This window comes from Carassius carassius, chromosome 45 (genome assembly GCF_963082965.1).
Source record: "Carassius carassius chromosome 45, fCarCar2.1, whole genome shotgun sequence".
Lineage (NCBI taxonomy): Eukaryota > Metazoa > Chordata > Actinopteri > Cypriniformes > Cyprinidae > Carassius > Carassius carassius.
The window spans coordinates 21,417,103-21,438,598 of NC_081799.1; the positions used below are offsets into that span (position 1 = coordinate 21,417,103).

The window sequence follows — 21,496 nt, forward strand, 5'->3', positions numbered from 1 at the left end:
GCATGTCAAAACAGAACGTCAGCTTCGTTTCGAGGAAACCGAAACAAACAAAACGACACATCTGTCGAAACATTTATATTTAAGAAGAGTTATATTTATTGCAACATAAAAGCAGTTAATTGAGTGTAACATCGGTGTGTATATATACTTACCATATGATTAAATGTTACAATCATTTATATCTCAATTCTAAAAAAAGGAGATAAAAAAAGTGTTAAAAGTTAAACATTAGGCTACTAAAATTGTACACGATGAGAAATGCAATTGCGAACCGTCATCAGGATCTGTTAAGTATTTCCTCCGATTTCTTGTGGAAAATTAGATTGACATTAAAAAGGCACATTACAGGGAATTTACACACATTGCTGGCATTAAACCCCCCTTAGATCCAGACATCTCCCAGTCTCCACAAAAAATTACATTAAAAATATACAAAATAGTAGGCTACATATAAAACATATGAACTTGTCAAGCTGAATGTCGAAATTTGTTGAGGATCCACTCCAGCTGTCCAGAGAACAAATGAAGCTTTACGCACACGTAATACGATGCATGTCGGGTAACAAAAAAAAACTAAAGAGGATAAAACTGGTGACGACTGAGATCTCGGCATTTCTTTTGTACCCTTCTATCCTGTTGTTAGAAACTGCTTGCGTTCGCAGGTTACGAGGATAAAGAGGATTTTCCTAATTAAACATGAGTGGCATAAAATGGCCTCGTAACCCACTTCAGCCTTGGGCGTCAGGAAACGATGTGGTCACCACGTCTTCAGTCCCTTTTTCAGGAATATTCGAACATCAGTCCTACTTTTGACTATGGCAGAGAGACAAAATCGTATTGGTGTGCATGCAATAACAAGCGTGAATCATAAAAAAGCGAAAGACAGATGGTGCGTTCCCTTGCGCAACACCATTCGGCTTGATAAATTGGAGCTGGCGTCGCCCCAAACGCACAGAAAGAAAGGGAAAGAGAGAAAGAAAGAACAAAAGCCAATGACCAAATTCCAATGATGAGATGCTTGGGTTATAAAGTCCGTTCTCTACACATTTATAGATGTGTGGAATAAGGTAGATATACAAAATTACATAGCCATAAATTGTGCAAAATCTGCATACCACATACCGGTATGTGTTGCAACAGTGTGATATATTCAGCAGAAGACCTGAGAAACAAGTAGTGCGCAATCCTGCATGCATCACGTCAAATGTTCCTCTGAATGGCTGGCGAATAAACTGCACCGAATGTTCTTGAAAGGGGGACGAGAGAGAGCACAGAGGACTGGATATTCCTTTTATACTTGCTGATTGAAATGCCACACAGTGTTTGAGAGTCTTTCTCCGACCTTAAATGGTTAGGTGGGTGCAGTCATATCCCGGACCCGTGGCATGCATCCAAACATTCAGATTACTGCTGAGTTTTTGTGCCACAGGGTTTTCAGCGCTTTGCGCAGCAGCGTCAAGGGCGCGTTTTACGCACGAGAGATATTACTGCGAGTTTTGTGCAATATCCTCGCTTTTCATACGGCAAGCCCCTCTGAACACATCTTGTCATTTTGTGTTTGCAATGATTGCCACGTACAAAGGCAGAATCGGTTGAAAGAGCGACCGACAGCCTCGCCCATCAATGGCGCGGGCGGCAGCCTTTCTTCTCCACAATGATGTCCTTGTGAAGACGCCATGTTGAAAACGAGAACAGCAGAGAAGCCATTAAACATCAGGCTATTTCTGAGGTCGCTTTGGACATGGGTCAGCAATGAGAGGTGTCTATAATAATGATTTTTACACCTTTATCTGCTTTTTTTCCTCCTGACAATTATAATAAATCCCCACAGGAAAAACAATACTTGTACTATTATAATTAACTTGAAATATAAATATGATTTTAATGTTACATGTTAAAACAAACGGACAGAATAGTCCCAAATCATTTTTTCCTCAAATTAAGTCGTATAAACAATTACCTTCGGTAAGATTTTTTTTCTCTGTCTTCTGAATGATGAAGAGCGAGTGGATTTCTCTTGTCATTCTGTCTTCAGGAAGAGAAAGAGAGGGATTGTTTGCATATTGCAATATCTAAAAGTGCCTCAAGATTTCCAGCAGCTCCACTCGTTGGAGAGTGCGCAGATTGTGTGTTTAATGATGAATTATGTCGAAAACGACGGCTGAAACATGGTTATTGTCGTTTTTTCTTCCTTTTAGGCGTTGCAACCCAACCCCCTCTTTAAAGCCAGTGTTAAAGGATACGAAGATGGGAATGAAAACGTCCCTGTTTCTTCATCGTTTAGGCCTGATAGAATTATTTCAACAAAATGTTAAGGTAAATATTTGTGTTAGTGTTTTGATAATTCTGTATGTTTAAAGTCATATTTATACATTACATCTAGAGTGTGCTGTATAGACTAATAGTGTTATGAAATTAAAGTGTGCCCTTGGCGCAAGGTCAGATATACAGTGAGTGTTCACTTACTTAAAATACCAATCGAAAAAAAGGGATTTCCACTTCATTGTAAAATCAGGAATACACCATTCCCAATATAAACGTCATGAAAGAAAAGTAAATTCCATACATTTCTTTTAAACATCATTTTACTTTTAAAAATATGTTTTGATGCCAGTACTGCTGTAGGGGTGTTTAAAAAAGTGAGACGCAACCAGGATGAGCATTAAAACAACCACAAACCCTATCAATCATACCTGTGATTCAGCATTTTTGCAAAAGGCCAATCGTCCTTTTTCTCTATGGCCTGCCTTGTTTGCTGAAATGTGAGAAGCAATCAATTTAAATGGACATTTTAAAAAAAGAGAGAGAGAGAACAGCATGCAACTGAATGTTCTGAAGACAAAGCTTTACTCAAAACTAATGACACTTAGGGAGCACTAAAATGAAATAAAAACTCAGCCAGTTTACATAAAATGCCTCAGTTTAATTAGCAATAAAACATTTATTCTGCAGCTAAATAAGCAAAGACAATAAAGATAAACTTACTTATTGATTAATGCTTGGCCCTGAACAAGACAGGGCCTTAAAAGCAGTTGGTAATTTTCATGTGTTTTTTTTTCTTTCATTCTCTCTTTTTTCAGTCTAGTTAGTACTAATATAATCAAATTCAAGATGTTTATTCAGTAGCATTTTACTAAATAATAAAATGCTGTTTTATGGGTGTGCCATGACCTAGTTTGCTGGGACAAAGATGGTTTCCAGAAAGAGAAAAAAGTCTAAAAATGTCAAAGGGATATCATCCAACATTTCATCTTCCTTCTTCTCAGATCCTGTAAACAGAAACACTGTATGTATTAAATAGTCCATAAAAGGCTGATGAAATCAAGATTTAGATCCCTTTAGGAACAAAGGAAACCCATTTTGACCATTGAGTCCCAATGTAGGAGAAAATGGCTGCGCCTGCATTCAGCCTTCTCTCTGCTCTCTGTAGGAAGAACTGAAGGCTGTGCTTCTAATAGCTGAATCTACCTCGGTGCTTCAATCTGATTGGCTAGAGAGCGAGCTGCTGTTAACCAGCCAATTGCCCAAGCACCGCAGAATATCAAACAATGTTGGGAATGGTGGAATGGATTGAGACATGTATCACAACTAGTATCAGTACAAGACAAAAACTAACATTAGATGTTTAAACACAATTATTATTATTATTATTATTTTGTTTATATAGGGTGAACCCTCATGAAAGTTCATTTTACAGGCACATTCTGGATGCAAGGCTTAAGGCATATTCCGGAATTAATGTTAAAATGAAAAACAAAAGCAAAAAACACAGTTCGTTTCTAAACGAAATCATTTGGGCTTCCAGCGCGTGTGCCAATTCAGTTTTAACAACCTTCCCCAGCATTGCTCCTCAATGTCCATCTTGTATTTAACGTCCATGTAAATCTAACGCGCAGATTCAACGCGTTCAAAACGTTCGCTTTCCTGCTAGCAATGCAATATATTTCCACTTCATATTCATTTATCGCACATAACTCGTACTTTGTGTTTTTGACAGCCGCACAAAAAATGCCGCTTTGCCCTAAGCATTAAAACAATAAATCGAAAGCGCGTGTCGAATGTGCCGCGAGGTTGGGATAGTGCTGTATTGTGGGAGAGACAGAAACCCCAGACTAGAGGCACACAATATGTGTTGGCTCGCAAAAAGGAGGCAGTATCTTTAAAATCATGTAATGTGATCGGCGAAACGTTGAAGATCTAGCCGTTTTATATTAAACTACTCGATCGGGCACAACATGTCCAGACCCGGAGAAAGAAATAAGCTAAATGAAGATCACGGTAGAAGACAGAGTTCAAGTAAGCTTTCTGTTTTTTTTTCTTCCTCTGTAATATCTGTTTCGGGTATCGCTTCAACCCCCCCCCCCCCCCCCCCCCCCCCCCCACACACACATTTTCTACAACATACTGTTTGTGTGCAAATATCAACCTTTGCCATGTCAGTATTATGATACATTTCTGTCTGTGTTTTTGTCATATCGTCGTTAGGTTTGGCGAACGGAATGGAGAACAGCCATCCTATCTGCAGCTCGGGAGAGAAACGAAGTCATCATTGGAGAAGTTACAAGTTGATTATTGACCCAGCGTTGAAAAAGGGATCGCACAAACTGTATCGCTACGATGGACAGAGCTTCAGCCTTCCGGTGAGCTAACCGAGCCGTTACAACGGATCCATCGAGCCGTGTATCGTGGCGCTGAATGGATATAACATCAGTCGCGTTGTTAACACCTGACACAGCACATCAAAGAGTTTCCCCGTTGCCAAACTTTCACGACTGTCCACTTGTTTTAAAACTAAACTAGCGAGAGACGAGCTCTGGTTATCCCGCATTCATTCTGTTGACAGTGACATGCCCGGTTTGATGCGCTTCCTTACGTAAAGTGTTTATATGTGTTTGTTTTGGTTTTGTTTGCAGAACCCCGGAATGTCACCCGTGGATAGCGTTCGAGATCCGAGAATCGGTCGAATGTGGACTAAGTACAAGGAGACTGATCTCCCGGTTCCTAAATTTAAGGTAGTTCAGTCAGTCACACACCCCCCTGACACGACACATTGTGTGCATTTGTCTTGAGTGTTGTTGTTTTTTAAGTGTCCAACTGCGGGATGTTTGGCGTGCACGGAACGCTTTATATATCTGATGTGTTGCTTAACATTCTGTTTTCAGATAGAATACTAAAAGACATGTGCTTTCATTCAAACAAGTCTATGACGTAAGATAACGAACGTTCTTTTTCTCAGATCGATGAGTGTTACATCGGTCGCGTGCCGCCGAAGGAGGTCACGTTCGCCAGACTCAACGACAACGTCAGAGAGGGATTCCTCAGCGACATGTGCAAGAAGTTCGGTGACATTGAGCAGGTGGAGATTTTGTACAATCCGAAGAACAAAAAACATCTCGGAATTGCTAAAGTTGTATTCGGAACCGTCAAGGCGGCGAAGGATGCCGTGCAGAACTTGCACAACACGTCTGTCATGGGCAACATCATCCACGTGGAGCTGGACCCTAAAGGTAAGTGTTAAAACATTAAACTGGACATTTACGGCTTTGATTTTATCGGAGGAATGTAATCTGACAGAAGGACACCAAAAATACCGCTTGTGCTGTACATTTGAATAGATTGCTTGTGACGTGAAGTCACGTGCGAAAATTTACGTTGGTTGCTTGGTAACCACTAAACTGCGAGTCAGCGGTTGAGGGATTAACCGATGTGTTTGCTTTGACGGTTTACGTAGCTGTAACTGTTAATTAGATATTTAGTTATAGTTTGAAGCAACATAACAACTGTTTAACCGCAGTAAAACATGTATATACGTATTTTAAAGAAAACTGTGTGTTTTAGAAAATATAGGAGGTGGTTAACCAGACTAAAACATTATTGTTATGCAAAAGAAAATGTTATTAATGTTAAACCTTTCGTTTGGACTGTTTACTGAAGGACATGCACACTGATCTTCTTTAACCTTGTAAAAGTTAGATCCTGAAAGCAGGATGACAGCTGTATTGGGTCTCCCCTCTCTTAAAGAGACAGTACCGTTTCATCTGTTATCGTCAGTGACATGAATAGAAAGTGCATGCCTTTCATGCATTATACTGTCATTTTCTTACTTGATGTGTATATATAGATGATGTCTATGTATATAAATGGTTGCGCATATATGTGTACTGTAATTATGTTTTAACATTTTTAACATACAAATTATATAACATTTTACAGACTTGTTTTAGTAATTTTATTTTCAAGTTAGATTACTAGCCAATAGAATTTACACTGAAGTGATTTTTTTCTGACATGTTTTGTCAACAACAAAAGCTTAATATGTACTGAAACTGAAAATGTAACAAAATGAAATAGTATTTGGCAAAAGCACATTTCTATTAAGATTTACAATGAAATTATTTTTTCTGTTATGTTTTTATGACAACAACAAAGACAGAAAATGCAACAATGAAATGTACAATTTGTTGGATAATATAATAAATGCAAATTGCAATTGTATACTTTTTCTTTCTTTCTTTCTTTCTTAATTTTTTCTTAGATTTTAATGCAACTTATAATGTGTGTGTCCTTTAGATGTAGCCCACATTGTATTTCATGTGCATTCTCATCTGTCTGTTCAGGTGAAAATCGCCAAAGGTACTTCCAGCGTCTGATCAATGGAAATTATACTCCGCTCACTCTTCCAGTTGGTGGTGAAGAGGCCTGTGAAGTTTCTCCACGCAGCTTGGCTGAAGCCCTGCTGGTAAAAACCAAAACCAAACCAAATTATGCTATTACTTGTGCCATTAATTATTGAAAGATTGTACTACAAAACAAAAAGTAAAAAAAAAAAAAAATGTGTATTTACAGCTGCATGAAGAACGCCGATATCAAAGTAGCTTTAGGCAGCTGGTTTGTTCAGACTGTTTCAAAAACAATTATTTGATTCAGAACAAAAACAAAAGTTTATTTATTTAATAGTTTCTTTTAACTGCAAATGCTCATATTACGTATTTCTTAAAATTATAGTTTATTATTCTTATGTACATTTAATAATGTTGTAATGTGCAGTATTGAGATATTGAATAATAATAATTAAATGCATTTAAAATGTTTGAATCTTTTATTTACCACTTCATTTTAGTACAAAAGTATTTTACCCCAGCACACTGTATAAAATGCAGCAGTTTTGAGCTTTTTATAATTTTATCATGATAAATAAATCAGTTTTAATTTTAACCTATTAGTTAACACATAATTTTAATACTAAAGGTATTTTACACCAGCACACTGTATAAATGCTCTCCCTCTCTAGCAGAAACCTTTTCATTTCTAATTCAGTTTATCAGATCAACACTGACTGAAATGCACATAATAACTGCTACCAGCAGAGAGCTGCACACTACTACAACTTCAGTTATTAGCACATCCGTTATTATCAGACAAAGGTGCCATATGAAAACAGAGAGTGCCATTAACTGATATTTATATAGTGTATTTGATTAGCATGTTAATTGTTAATGCTATTAAAAAGTCCGGAGGAGTGATTTTGTTTCTGAAAAAGTTTCTTTGAGAAATTCTGAAATGTGTTTAAGTTGGTCTTGCTTTTATGCCTACAGCCCTTGCGGAGACTGTCCGAAGGCAGTTCTTCTGCAGTCATGGGCACAGCCACGCCGGGGGGCACCAACACCCCCATGTCCCTGGATACGGCCTACTCCAGTCTAAGGCAGGATACGCCACAGTCCCAGGGTACCCCACATACCCCGAGACCATCGGGCACCCCGTTCTCGCAGGACTCCAGCTATTCCAGCAGGCAGGGCACTCCGGCGTTCCAGTCGAACCGTGCTGAGTCCTCGGGAGGCTACAAGTCGAGACGGCATGAAACCAAATTCCAGGATGCCTACAACCGAAGACCAGAGAGGCACTACGTCCACGGTACAGGAGGAGGGGCACATCGTGGCAATGCAGAGCAACCACCCAGTTTTAAGCAACATCAGCCCCCCGAGCCACCGTCGCCTGTTTTTGCACACACGCCGCCACCACCAGCCAGTGCAAATTTCAAGAATGCTTTCTCTCCTTATCAGCCCCCAGTGCCCCCAGTGTACACAGAACCCTCCTTCCACCAGCCTGTTCAGCGGGAAGTGGATTATAGGAAACCACCTCAAGCCCCGCCACCCCCCAGCACAGACTTCATGCCCGTCAGAGACAGGCCCGCAACACCACCAACCCCTGAGCCGCCACCCCCTGCTCCAGAAGCCCAACCAGCCACGCCTCCCCCCTCCACGCCAGAGCCCTGCCCGTCGCTGGGCACCCCGACCCAGGACTCCGAGCGCAACAGCTTGGACTCGCGTATAGAAATGCTTCTGAAGCCCTTCCTGAACGTGCGCGGAGACTCGGACGCTGAGGTTCGCATGGACGGCAGTCCGATCTCCTCCTCGTCCTCTCAGCTCTCCCCTATTCCACCCCAGCGGCCCTCGCGGCCTGCAAGCACCGGCTTGGAGGACATCAGCCCAACGCCGCTTCCTGATTCAGACGATGATGAACCTATTCGTGGTACTGCTTCCCTGTTGACAAACTCTAGGTCCATGTCGCCCTCCGACATGCACAGTAAAAACGGTGCAGGAGAACCACGGACGCCTGTTGACAAAATGGACACGGTAAGACCTGAGATATGATCTCTCTTTGCTGAACTTTACTGTCAAATCAAATTTATTTATATAGTGCTTTAAATAATACAGGTTGTTTGAAAGACACTTTAAAGTACCGTATTTTTCGGACTATAAGTCGCACCTGAGTATAAGTCACATCAGTCCAAAAATACATCATGATGAGGAAAAAAACATATATAAGTCGCACTGGACTATAAGTAGCATTTATTTAGAACCAAGAACCAAGAGAAAACATTACCGTCTAGACAAATAAATTTTGATAAATAAGTCACACCTGACTATAAGTCGCAGGACCAGCCAAACTATGGAAAAAAAGTGCGACTTATAGTCCGGAAAATACGGTAATAAAAAAAGAAAGTAATAGTATAAAGGTTGCAGAGTTATTTATATACCATTTTAGCTTGAAATCACCTCTAAATAACAGACAACAGTGTCATTATTCAGTTCGATTTAGTTCAGTGTTGATTCAGTTTAGTTCAGTTTGCAGCTGCACAAACAGTTCTTCTGAAATATTCCCTTTTTGGAGTATTGATTCAGTTTGTTCAGATGGAATGAATTTATTTGTAAGCATCCTTGAATATTTTTTTTTCAGTTTTTGAAACTGATTAAATCATATATTTTTGCCTTTTTTGTAGTAAAATGTTATATGCTCTAAGTGTTTTAAGATATTATCCTCTAAATTGGTTTAGTGGAATTTGCTATTATTTGCTATTACTGGTAGTTTGTAATGTATCTAACTACTCAAAGGCTTCTGATGTGGTGTTAAATATGATATTATGAGTTGCTGTATGGAGGGTTTGAGGACCCAGAAGAAACCACACTCATCTTCCTTTAAAGAGGCTCTTTACTTTCCCTTTTGTTTCACATTTTAGCAGTAAAAGAAATAGTGCAATCTAGGGATGGGACGGTATGAAAATTTAATATCACGATTATAGTGACTAAAATTATCACGATTATAAATATTATCACGGTTTTGTTGAAACGAGATGAAAGTGTTCAAAAATAGTTGAAGCTCACACTGAAAACATTTCAGCAAGTTTTATATTTAATAATCAACAAACAACTAATAAAACAAGCAACTCTATGCACTTAATTTAAAGAAAGATTAAATTCTGTGGCATTTCCTTCCTTACAATGAAAAGTGTAGAAGCATAGAAAAGCATAGAAAAGTCACTGACTTTCGCCATTCCTTCTCGAAAAAAAACATTGTGCGCTGCGCTTGCGTCAGACTGTTGCTGGCTGGACATGATTTAATAGTGAGTTATTAAAACCGCGATAATCAAACACGGTTTTAATGATAATTCATTTTTAAACGATATTACTAACCTTCAGCACATTTTATCACGGTTATCAATAAAACCGGTTATCGTCCCATCCCTAGTGCAATCTGGCTGCAAAAGATGGTTTGAAAGAGTTTTAAACCAAGTTTTTGTTTTTTTCTATATTTAATTTAGATCTCAGTGTGTAGTGTTTATTTAAACCCATAGGTCTAGCCAGGAGACTTCTTGGCATCACTACTTATTTCCTTGTTTACTTGAGATTTTGCAACTCAACCCTTTGTGACATTTCAGCAGCATGAAAAATAGAGAGTTTAGCCTAGCACAGTTTAAGTCCTACATGTTAATCTGTACCAAATAGGCTTTCCATAGAACAATGTGTGAATATTGGGCATCTGCAGTAAGGACATAAATGTTCAGTGCCTAATGAGGCTTCCTCTTGTAAATATACTTGTTTGCATTACAGCCTCTCTAGCTCTGTATAGCAAACCCATGAAATATGATCCTGCTGTGAATGCCGCCTATGTGCAACACACTTTCATTTCCTCTTACACGCAGTTCAACTTGAGAAACAATGAACAGCCGTTAGTTCACTTTTGTGCTTTACTTCCTTCTTGAAAGCTGGACCATCAGGATAGTGCTGTTCTTACTGAATCTCTAAAACTATCGTCCAACAAGTGCTGTGTCATATCTTAAAGTCTTTGGATTCCTACATTCAAGCTATTTACAATGATTGTTTCAAGACAATATCATAACTATTGCTGTGGGTTGGTGATTTAAATAAATAGACTTTTAACACTAAAAATATAATTCTGGTGCAAAATTAGTCTCGTATCATTTGTGCTGTAAACAAGTCATGCAGTTTGTTGAACAGCGGTATGATAATACTCTTCTAGGTGATCTGATTTATGATCCCAATCCTATTGAAATGGGGCCCCACATGCACTGGCGAATTTTGCACACTAGTGTTAAGATCTTTAAAGGGGTGCTATTATGCTCTTTTACAAAGTCTTTATTTTGTTTTGGGGGTGTACCACAGCCTGGAATAAACAGCTCGCTTAGTTCCAGGTTTGATGAAGGCCCGCCTTCAGAAAAATGAAATGTTGTGATTGGTTAGCTGTCCCAGTGTGTTGTGATTGGCAAACAGCTTAGACGGTGTTTCAGTACTGCCCCGCCCCTTGCCAAAGCAGCAAGTTCCATCAGCTCCAGCATAGTTAAGGATGGCGTCAATATTGCCATATAATATTTTACATTTTATTATATAAAATTTTTATAATCATTTTACAACCCGAATTCCGGAAAAGTTGGGACGTTTTTTACATTTTAATAAAATGAAAACTAAAAGACTTTCAAATCACATGAGCCAATATTTTATTCACAATAGAACATAGATAACATAGCAAATGTTTAAACTGAGAAAGTTTACAATTTTATGCACAAAATGAGCTCATTTCAATTTTGATTTCTGCTACAGGTCTCAAAATAGTTGGGACGAGGCATGTTTACCATGGTGTAGCATCTCCTTTTCTTTTCAAAACAGTTTGAAGACGTCTGGGCATTGAGGCTATGAGTTGCTGGAGTTTTGCTGTTGGAATTTGGTCCCATTCATGCCTTATATAGATTTCCAGCTGCTGAAGAGTTCGTGGTCGTCTTTGACGTATTTTTCGTTTAATGATGCGCCAAATGTTCTCTATAGGTGAAAGATCTGGACTGCAGGCAGGCCAGGTTAGCAACCGGACTCTTCTACGACGAAGCCATGCTGTTGTTATAGCTGCAGTATGTGGTTTTGCATTGTCCTGCTGAAATAAACAAGGCCTTCCCTGAAATAGACGTTGTTTGGAGGGAAGCATATGTTGCTCTAAAACCTTTATATACCTTTCAGCATTCACAGAGCCTTCCAAAACATGCAAGCTGCCCATACCGTATGCACTTATGCACCCCCATACCATCAGAGATGCTGGCTTTTGAACTGAACGCTGATAACATGCTGGAAGGTCTCCCTCCTCTTTAGCCCGGAGGACACGGCGTCCGTGATTTCCAACAAGAATGTCAAATTTGGACTCGTCTGACCATAACACACTATTCCACTTTGAAATAGTCCATTTTAAATGAGCCTTGGCCCACAGGACACGACGGCGCTTCTGGACCATGTTCACATATGGCTTCCTTTTTGCATGATAGAGCTTTAGTTGGCATCTGCTGATGGCACGGCGGATTGTGTTTACCGACAGTGGTTTCTGAAAGTATTCCTGGGCCCATTTAGTAATGTCATTGACACAATCATGCCGATGAGTGATGCAGTGTCGTCTGAGAGCCCGAAGACCACGGGCATCCAATAAAGGTCTCCGGCCTTGTCCCTTACGCACAGAGATTTCTCCAGTTTCTCTGAATCTTTTGATGATGTTATGCACTGTAGATGATGAGATTTGCAAAGCCTTTGCAATTTGACGTTGAGGAACATTGTTTTTAAAGTTTTCCACAATTTTTTTACGCAGTCTTTCACAGATTGGAGAGCCTCTGCCCATCTTTACTTCTGAGAGACTCTGCTTCTCTAAGACAAAGCTTTTATAGCTAATCATGTTACAGACCTGATATCAATTAACTTAATTAATTACTAGATGTTCTCCCAGCTGAATCTTTTCAAAACTGCTTGCTTTTTTAGCCATTTGTTGCCCCCGTGCCAACTTTTTTGAGACCTGTAGCAGGCATTAAATTTTAAATGAGCTAATTAAGTGGATAAAAGTGTAAAATTTCTCAGTTTAAACATTTGCTACGTTATCTATGTTCTATTGTGAATAAAATATTGGCTCATGTGATTTGAAATTCCTTTAGTTTTCATTTTATTAAAATTTAAAAAACGTCCCAACTTTTCCGGAATTCGGGTTGTATAAACAATTTATATAATCATTCATTTTTAATTTAAAGATGTCTGTGAATCTGACCCATTATTATGTTCACTAAAGCAATAGAACTTCATTAAAATTCTATGTCTAGATCAAGTTAAAAGAGGGAAAAACAAATACGAAATTGACATTTTCATAGTTGCACAGGAGTTGTTAAACCATAGGCCGATAGATCGTGTTCACCAGCTTAGCTTTGTAAAAGATAAGTAGTGCTCTAATGCAACAGATTTTTTCTAACTGCAGGGCCATCAGTCGTCAGGTGAAGATATGGAGATTTCTGATGATGAGATGCCTGGCACACCGATCACTAGCGGGGACTGTGCCAAAAACATTGTGGTCAACTCTGCGATGTCTCCGATGCAGACCATTCCCATGCCCCCCCCAGGGTTCCCCCCACTGCCCCATCCTCAGGCTGGCTTCCCACTACCGCCACCTCATCTTACAACTGTTACGCACCTGGGTGGCCCCCATCCGATGCTACACCCATTGCACCCTTATCCCCATGGCATGATGCCCATTATGCAGATGGACCTGATGAGCTCCTTATCACAGTGGGGCAGTGTTCACATGTCCTTCCAGATGCAAACTCAGATGTTAAGCCGCATGGCGCAGAGCCAGCGGTCGTACCCTTACCCTCACTTCATCAGCGAGGCTGCTGCAAGTGCTGCCGCCGCAGCCATGCAGTATGGTGGCCCGTATCCGCCTCTGTCTATGGTTGGTGCACCTGCAGGCACTGTAGGTCATGGACAACCCTGGCCCCTACCCAACATGCCCAAGTTCAACCCTGCTGTTCCCCCTCCAGGCTATGAGCTCCAAAAGGAAGACCCACACAAAGCCACTGTGGATGGAGTTCTTATGGTTATCGTCAAGGAGCTGAAGGCCATCATGAAAAGAGATCTCAACCGAAAGATGGTGGAGGTGGTGGCCTTCAGGGCATTTGATGAGTGGTGGGACAAACAGGAGCGTTCGGCTAAGGTAAACCCAGGCCTGTTTTAAATGTTGCATGATCCCTGTTGCTCAATATATAAATACTTCTGGAAATGAATAATAACACCTGCAGCCAATTTGGTTTTCAAGCTATTTAGTTGTGCCAGATACAAAATCACGTTGATAAGTAACTTCCGTAAATATTGTTCCCTTTAAATGACTTCTTGTTCAACACTCATACATTGATCCTAAAGGTTGTTGAACTGCACTGACATGCAAAATGAAATTGACAATTTTGGACATGTAAATATTTTTAATAATATAATAATTGCAATAAGTTAATATAATAATGTTATTACATTTACCAAAACCTTCCTGGGATGGATAAATAAATTGATATTTAATCTGTTGGTGCTTTGGAGGGGATAGTATACAACAGTTAAAAATATCCTTAACTTCTGTACTCTTCTGTACTCTAATTAAATATTTAATCTAAATTAAATTAAATGTTTATTACATTTTCAAATTTGACGTCATGTAATTATACTAACAGAATTATCTGCCGTCATGTTTCTGCACCTGCAGGCTGCGCTTACACCTGTGAAGACAGGTGAGACCAAAGATGAGGAAAAAGAACGGGCCAAACCCAAAGAGACTATATCCTCTAGCTTACTGGAAAACTGGACCAAGGTTGAGGGTCTGGGCTTCGAGGGAATGGGACTCGGCATAGGCCTGCTCGGTGCCATCCGATTACCATCCTTCAAGGTACCAAACTACCATCCTGTGTTTTTGTTAGTTTGCTGTTGTACTGTTAAAGTTGCTCATTGTCAATTTCTACTCGTTTGTTTGCAGGTTAAGAGGAAACAGCCGCCTGAGCCAACATCTACCAATGACAATAAGAGGTTACGTCCATCCACACCTGTTGATGATGAGCTGGAAGATGAAGGTGTGTGATTGACATACTTGCCCAGTTAATCATATTTCTGATCTTTAAACTAAATCTTGAAAAACTTATTCCCACTGTTGGTTTTAAAGTGACAATGCTTTTTTTTTTTATCACATACTAATTAAAAAAAATGTGTAGCTTGAATGCACTGTAAGTTGCTTTGGATAGATAAAAGCGTCTGCTAAATGCATAAATGTAATGTAAATGCTTTACATGATTTTATGACATTTTTGTAAACTAACTTGGTAAGGTTCGTTCTCCGAGTCAGAAAGAACAGATCTTCGCACGGACGGTTCCAGAGCAGATGTAAGTGGTTCTTCTGCCAAGCGAAGACCAGCCAGACCTCTAGAGCTGGACAGCGAAGGCGAGGAGGAGGAAACCTCTGGCAAAGAGGAGTCATCGCTTTCAGACCATGAAGAGGAGCCAGTGGAAGATGCCTCTGAGAGGTTGACCTCTGGCACGGTGAGCACATATCCACAATACTTTTTAATAAACCTTAATCAAGTGTAGTTATCAGGCTATATATAAACACTTATTTGAGCCTAACAAAAACATGCCTTCTTAGGATATGGAGGAAGATGAGGAAAAGAAGAACAAATCAGACTCCAGTGAGAGTGAATCATCGGACTCATCAGATGACGGTAATGGCAAAAGTTTGATTAATATTGTGCCCTTGTGGTCACTGTATTTGACCTGAAGTAATGACTTCACTTATTTTCCCCACTCAGAATCTTCTAGCTCATCTACCTCTTCCAAATCTGATTCCGGTTCTTCTGGGAGCGAGAGCTCATCTGACTACGAATCGAGTTCAGGGGAGGAAGAAGAAGAAGAAGAAGAAGAGCAGGCAGTGGCGATTGAGGATGAAGATGATGATGCACAAACCTCATCGACATCCTCATCTTCCTCATCCTCGTCTTCTGAAGAGGAGGATGTTGATGTAAAAGCTCCTAGTACCCCCACAGGACCACCACCAGAAGAGGAACCAAATGAGTTGGGCAGGCTGGAAGCATTAGATGAGGCAGAGATCGATCACAAACATACTGTGGTGAGCTCAATCAAGCCTGGAGTTGAAGATGTGTGGCCTCCATCTCCCAAAGGATTGCCAGGTCAGAGCCTTGATTGTTGTTTAACTTGATGTTCCTGTAGCAGATGAGTATTCTGTTTTAAAGACAGATCCTGATTGGTTGTCATCTATTTTCAGCTGATGAACCAGACGTTGATTTGGCTATCAGTATTTCAGTGCCCAAAGCTGAAGCCACCCTGGAGGATGTTGGTAGCTTGCGGCCACCCACCCCAACAGGTTCGTTTCCAGACAGTGATCAGGACACCCTACCAAAGAGACCTGCAGAAGACTTTCCCCGTACCCCTGGTCGTGATGGCCCTGTTCCCCTAGAATCAGAGGCTGCAATCCCTTGTTCTCTCCCTACGCCCTCAATGCACCTTCCACTTCCCCCCAATCATGCCTTTGAAGCTCAATCCCTTCTGCCGCTTCCTGAAGCTTTGCCGGATATGCCTGTCCGTGGGCGGTTGCCTACGGAAGAAGACATCCCACGCACACCGGGGAGAGATCTTATGGACAGACCCCGGGGTTTGGGCAAGTCTCAGAGCACTGATACGGTTCCAGTCACACCAGGTAGCGACACGCCATTAACAGGTAACAGCTTGAGCTCGCCGCATATTCCCGGCAGCCCTTTCTCTTACCCTGCTCAATCCCCTGTCCTCAGCGCTGGTATCCCTCGGACTCCGGGTAGAGATTTTACTTTCACCCCAGCTTTCCCTGACTCTGCTGCTTTATCTGCAGGCCTTCCCATTCACAGGAAGGCCTCGTCTGAAAGCTTGGAGGAGAAGTCTCTCTTTAAAGAGCCTCTACTCAGCGCCTCTCCCCAGGCGATCCTACAGCCTAACAATGCCGCTTCTTCCCCACTCCCTGGTCCTCCCCTTCCTGCTGCTTCACTTCAGGAGCCACCTCTGCCTCCCCAAGGCTCCTCTCCCACTTCTGTTGAGACTTCCTTTCCTGCTGCTCCAAAAGACCTTCCTGTTCCAATGATAGATGTTCCTGTGCCCTTAGATACTACTTCAAGCAAGAAGAAACCGGGACGCCCCAAGTCTAAACAGATACCTGTGGCGACCCCTCCAGATTCTGAAGAGCCTCCAGATCCAGTGGTGGCCTCTACCCCTCCAGATCTACCAGTAAAAGATCTGTACCCAGACCACCCTTCAGAGACCTTCAAAAGAGAAGATGGTGACTCCACAGCATTGGAGGAAGATGAAAACCAAACCCAGACAGTCATACCTGAGGCAGAAGACAGGTTGTCTTACGTCGAGGAACCTGTTCAGAAGACGCGCAGACAGAGGCGGGGCTGGCAAGAGTTGTTGTTGTCCATGCACTCCCCTGTGACATCACCGCTCCGCCCCAGCTTCCTACCCCGCTCAGATTTTGAGGAGATGACCATATTGTATGACATCTGGAATGATGGCATTGATGAGGAGGACATCCGCTACCTGAAAATAACTTACGACAAGATGCTGCAGCAGGACAATGGCAACGACTGGCTCAATGACACCCTCTGGGTCCACCATCCTCATATCCTTTACTGCTAAAATGTAAATGTGCGAATTAGCATTAATTTCTTTTATTAATGATGATGACTTTAAGTGTAAAATCCTTTTAAAGTGGCTGTTGTAACATCTGCATCCCTAGTGGCAGCAAATGGAATTAAATAAAAAAAAAAAAAGATTTGGGGGAGTGCTGGGCGAAGTCATTTAGTTCCTTTTGCAATTTAGAAATGATACCCCTAGTGGGTAAAAATGGAATAGCGCAATTGAATTGCTGTTCATCGGTTGATGTTGAGATCTCAAATAGAACCCCAGTATTCAATTTTTTGGAATTATCTTACTTGTTGACAGTATTGTTATAACCAATTAACGTAATTGTAATAACGTAACATAATTACGTCCACTAAAATTAATTGCTAGTATTTGCATACCTGTTATGTGGAGATCTATCTGTTCATGTAAAGAAAGACTCCTTGACTCCTCTGAACCTACCAACATGGGCAGCACATCAGGGCTGAAGAAGAAGCGGAAAGAGGATGGTATACGCGACCATGTCACCGGCTGCGCCCGCAGCGAAGGCTATTACAAAATCGACAAGATAGACAAAATGAAGTACCTGAATAGCTCACGCCTGCAGTCTGAGGAGCCTGATGTGGACACTCAGGTGGGCCGCAGTGATGAAATATACTGGAGTTTACTAACAATCAACATCAGGACCTTGAGCAATTCAGCTTAATGAAGTATCAACAATGTTTGTGTGTGATTTCTCACAGGGGAAGAGTATTCCAGCACAGCCCCAAGTGTCCACTAGGGCAGGTTCAGAGCGGCGTTCTGAACAGCGCCGGCTGCTGTCGTCCTTCAGCTGCGACAGTGACCTCCTCAAATTCAACCAGCTCAAGGTAGGACAAACGAAACCCAGCTATTTATATCTTGCTCAACATCACCAATCAAAATATCTAACAAGTCAAAAATTCTCCACAGTTCCGTAAAAAGAAGATAAGGTTCTGTAGAAGTCACATTCATGACTGGGGATTGTTCGCCATGGAACCTATTGCTGCTGATGAGATGGTTATCGAATATGTCGGCCAGAATATCCGACAGGTGAGCGTGATGCCAACCAAGCTTTCAGCATCCTTGCTTGTTGGCCAGTCTGTTTGTAACTGTCTCGTCTCCATCTGCAGGTTATCGCAGACATGCGAGAGAAGCGCTACGAGGAAGAAGGCATCGGCAGTAGCTACATGTTCCGTGTGGATCATGATACCATTATAGACGCAACCAAATGTGGCAACTTCGCCCGCTTCATCAATCACAGTTGCAATGTTAGTTTGCTTATACGTTGTGTTTACAAAAGGTCATTTTGAAGTCGAAAACCATATTGATGATGTCTACTTGTGTTTTACAGCCAAACTGTTATGCCAAGGTCATCACTGTGGAGTCGCAGAAAAAGATCGTCATCTACTCCCGGCAGCCAATAAATGTTAACGAGGAGATCACCTACGACTACAAGTTCCCCATCGAGGACGAAAAGATACCATGCCTCTGTGGCGCAGAGAACTGCAGGGGAACCTTAAACTAACCCCAGTGAATAGGTGAAAACTTTCTTAAAACATGCACTGCCCAACAACAAGCCCAGACACCCCGTCTTCTGGATCTACAGAGGAAATAGTGGGTGAAATACAACACATCCACTGGATATATCGTGCAGCTAAGTGTCTGGGACTTGATTATTGTACTTTTTCATGATTGTTTACGAATTACAGGTGCTCTTTCAAGCATAAAAAATGAGTTTTCTACCACTCTTCCATAGACCTCTATGGAACTGGACTTAGTTTGTCCCCTAAATGTTTGGGCACTCACTTTGCGGTCTGCCCATTTGGCACAGTTTGTCCTTGCCGTGGAGCTCCTGCTCCTCGTTAGTCCCCTTTTCCTCTGCGGTTTAGTTATGGAGAGACCTCCCCATCCCTGAACTCGGACCCGAAACACTTTAAGCTGCTCACATCTGTCCCACACGCACAAAAGTAAAAAAAAAAAAAGCTTTGGTCAGGTTTTTTTGTCCTTGTCCTTCCAGCCCAACTTGTATGAAGTTCAGTTTTTTGTCGGACTTCACTGTAACAAGCCCACTAGGTTTAGCATTCATCGTGACACTAACCATTGTTGGGGGAATTGGGTCAGTTGTCTTCAATTTGCAGAACATTCAACAAAAGCACACCTGCGCCGGCCACAAAACAAATCAGTAGAAAAGATCCACAGCTCAGGCAAATTTACACAAAGCGAAACGCTCCTAGGATATTTCAGCCAGCGCTGCATGTGGCACCTAAGGATTGGACCTTTTTTAAAGGATCAAAAGCAAAACTAACAATACACTACACTTTATTCTTTCATTTATTCAAGCCATTTTTACAACGTCTCTGTGATCTTTGGATTTGAGCGTGTCTGCTGCCCTCTAGCTTTTATAAGGTGTAAAGGCAGAGAGCTGCTTGTTTTTAATCAGATTCCACTTTAAAGCTGTACAGCTTAGTATTAACTCTGTGTTTGGCATGTCAGCTCACTATTTCAGCAGATGAACATGCAGAGGTCCAAATGGCTTCATGCATATTCAGTCACTACTGCTGAATTTTCTATTACGGAGCAAATCTCACCAATATGTTGCTGCTATTCTGCAAACGTATGTCCCCAATTTTCTCCACCAGTTCACTTTAAGAATCAAAATCCACCTGCACTGGTTTCAGCATGGGTTTTCATAGTATTAGGAGTTCTCTGTAAGTGCGGTAACTGGTGCACAGCACTGAAGCTTATCAAAAAGGTTGGCTAGGAACCAATTCCACTAATAAATCTAATCTAAGTAGATGCACAAATGTTTAGGATATCAGACCCTGGAGTATTAGGTCTGTGAACCTGAAAACGTCAGCAGTGGACCCAGAAAATCAAGTTCAAGTCGAATGCAGTGCCAAATTTGAACTTTAATGTGTCAAAACTCCAAAGGCGAACCCTCTTCCATTCGTCTCCTCCTATGTGTGTTTTTGTACGAATGACCTACGTTCACTGGTACTTTGGGTGACCCTTTTGAGGTCCTTCTGCATTTTGCTCAGTATTTAATCATCAAAAAGTTTGAAAAGCTATTGCAGCCTCATTCAGCCAAATTTCCCTTTGAAAGCAGAAGACGTTCTGATCTGCAAGGCAGTGTGGTCACTTGCTTTTCTTTTGTGATTTGGTTATGTTAATAAATGCACTAGAGGCTTCCAACCCCCATCAAGACAAATGGCACTCACAAGACCAAGCTATGAAACGTGTCCTTTACAGTAGTTCACTCACAGGGTAAGGTCTCCCAGCTTTTTGTTGTTTTTATTTTTAAATATGTTTATATTGTACAGGATAATAATGGTTTGTATTGAGGAATGAGACTTTTTTAAATCACAATGGGGAGTGATAATGCATCATTCTGCTTTTATGAGCGACAAATGGAGTATTTAAAATGAATATTTTTCAGGGATCATTATATGAAAAAGGGGTTGAATGGCTAATTTAAAGAAAATGATGCATCTTGTACATAAAACAGATTTGTACTTCCTTTTGAAAGATTGTTTCTTGTAGAAACGTCTTTTTTTTCCCTGCCCATTTTCCTTTGGATTCTTATGTGTACATACTTTAACTGTGAATATATAAATATAAATATATATATATTTTTGTTCCTGAGGATTTGCTACAGCGTCACAGCTCAGAAAGGTCTATCTGACAGTGAGTACAGAGAGCTGGCGGCAGTATTTTCAGCTTGTGTCAAGCTTTATTTTTTATTTTCGGTTGTAAATTCTATGAAAATCTGTTTGCAGTGTGGGGGAAAAGCATTATCATTCAAAAATGGCAAGGGAGATTGGCGAAATTGACCTTTAGCCCGTCTATTTATTATACCACAAATGTATGAAAAAAAGATAATGGAAAAATAAAGATTTTTTTTTTCAACTGCCTTGTCTTGGAACTAATCTTTTAATCGTGTCTCACTTTTATGTAAAGTTTATTGATCTGAATGTTTTCTCCGGATGAGTTCCTGTGTACAGTTAGCAGCAGTAGAATTCCAAATGTGAGTTTTAATTACGATTAATAACTTTACATATTTTTGTCAGTAGGAAGTGGGGTCTCTCCATATGGCCTTCATATTGGCTTACATTACACATAGTTCTATTCATATGTTTACCCTTTACTGTTATTAAAGACTTTCAGCTATCATTTGTAAGATTCAGCTATTAG

General features: G+C 40.9%; 1 protein-coding gene across 4 annotated transcripts; it reads left to right on the top strand.

Annotated features, from left to right (window-relative positions):
- The first annotated feature begins 1,620 nt into the window (after positions 1 to 1,620).
- Positions 1,621 to 21,207, top strand: LOC132127007 (histone-lysine N-methyltransferase SETD1B-A-like). 4 transcript variants are annotated; one of them, XM_059538627.1, is made up of 19 exons: positions 1,621 to 1,759; positions 2,199 to 2,316; positions 4,486 to 4,640; positions 4,914 to 5,012; positions 5,237 to 5,507; positions 6,618 to 6,739; positions 7,596 to 8,633; positions 13,069 to 13,800; positions 14,338 to 14,517; positions 14,605 to 14,698; positions 14,967 to 15,160; positions 15,264 to 15,339; positions 15,427 to 15,804; positions 15,900 to 17,281; positions 17,742 to 17,918; positions 18,028 to 18,153; positions 18,236 to 18,355; positions 18,436 to 18,573; positions 18,657 to 21,207. In XM_059538627.1, the coding sequence occupies exons 3-19, from the start codon at positions 4,500 to 4,502 to the stop codon at positions 18,828 to 18,830; spliced, it is 5,442 nt and encodes a 1,813-aa protein (XP_059394610.1). In that variant the 5' UTR covers positions 1,621 to 1,759; positions 2,199 to 2,316; positions 4,486 to 4,499; the 3' UTR covers positions 18,831 to 21,207. The 4 variants fall into 4 exon arrangements, with proteins under 4 accessions (XP_059394610.1, XP_059394611.1, XP_059394613.1 ...); XM_059538628.1 differs by lacking the exons at positions 1,621 to 1,759; positions 2,199 to 2,316 and adding an exon at positions 4,091 to 4,296 and having other exon boundaries at positions 15,900 to 16,352; positions 16,767 to 17,281; XM_059538630.1 differs by lacking the exons at positions 1,621 to 1,759; positions 2,199 to 2,316 and adding an exon at positions 4,091 to 4,296 and having other exon boundaries at positions 15,900 to 15,998; positions 16,767 to 17,281.
- Positions 21,208 to 21,496: the final 289 nt, after the last annotated feature.

Bases quoted from the DNA above. Each gene is read 5' to 3' on its own strand.
- LOC132127007 (XM_059538626.1), top strand. From the start codon at position 4,236: ATGTCCAGACCCGGAGAAAGAAATAAGCTAAATGAAGATCACGGTAGA. The intron at 14,699-14,966 runs GTGTGTGATTGA...TCTCCGAGTCAG, and splicing joins TGATGAGCTGGAAGATGAAG to AAAGAACAGATCTTCGCACG. The intron at 17,282-17,741 runs CATATCCTTTAC...GACTCCTCTGAA, and splicing joins CCCTCTGGGTCCACCATCCT to CCTACCAACATGGGCAGCAC.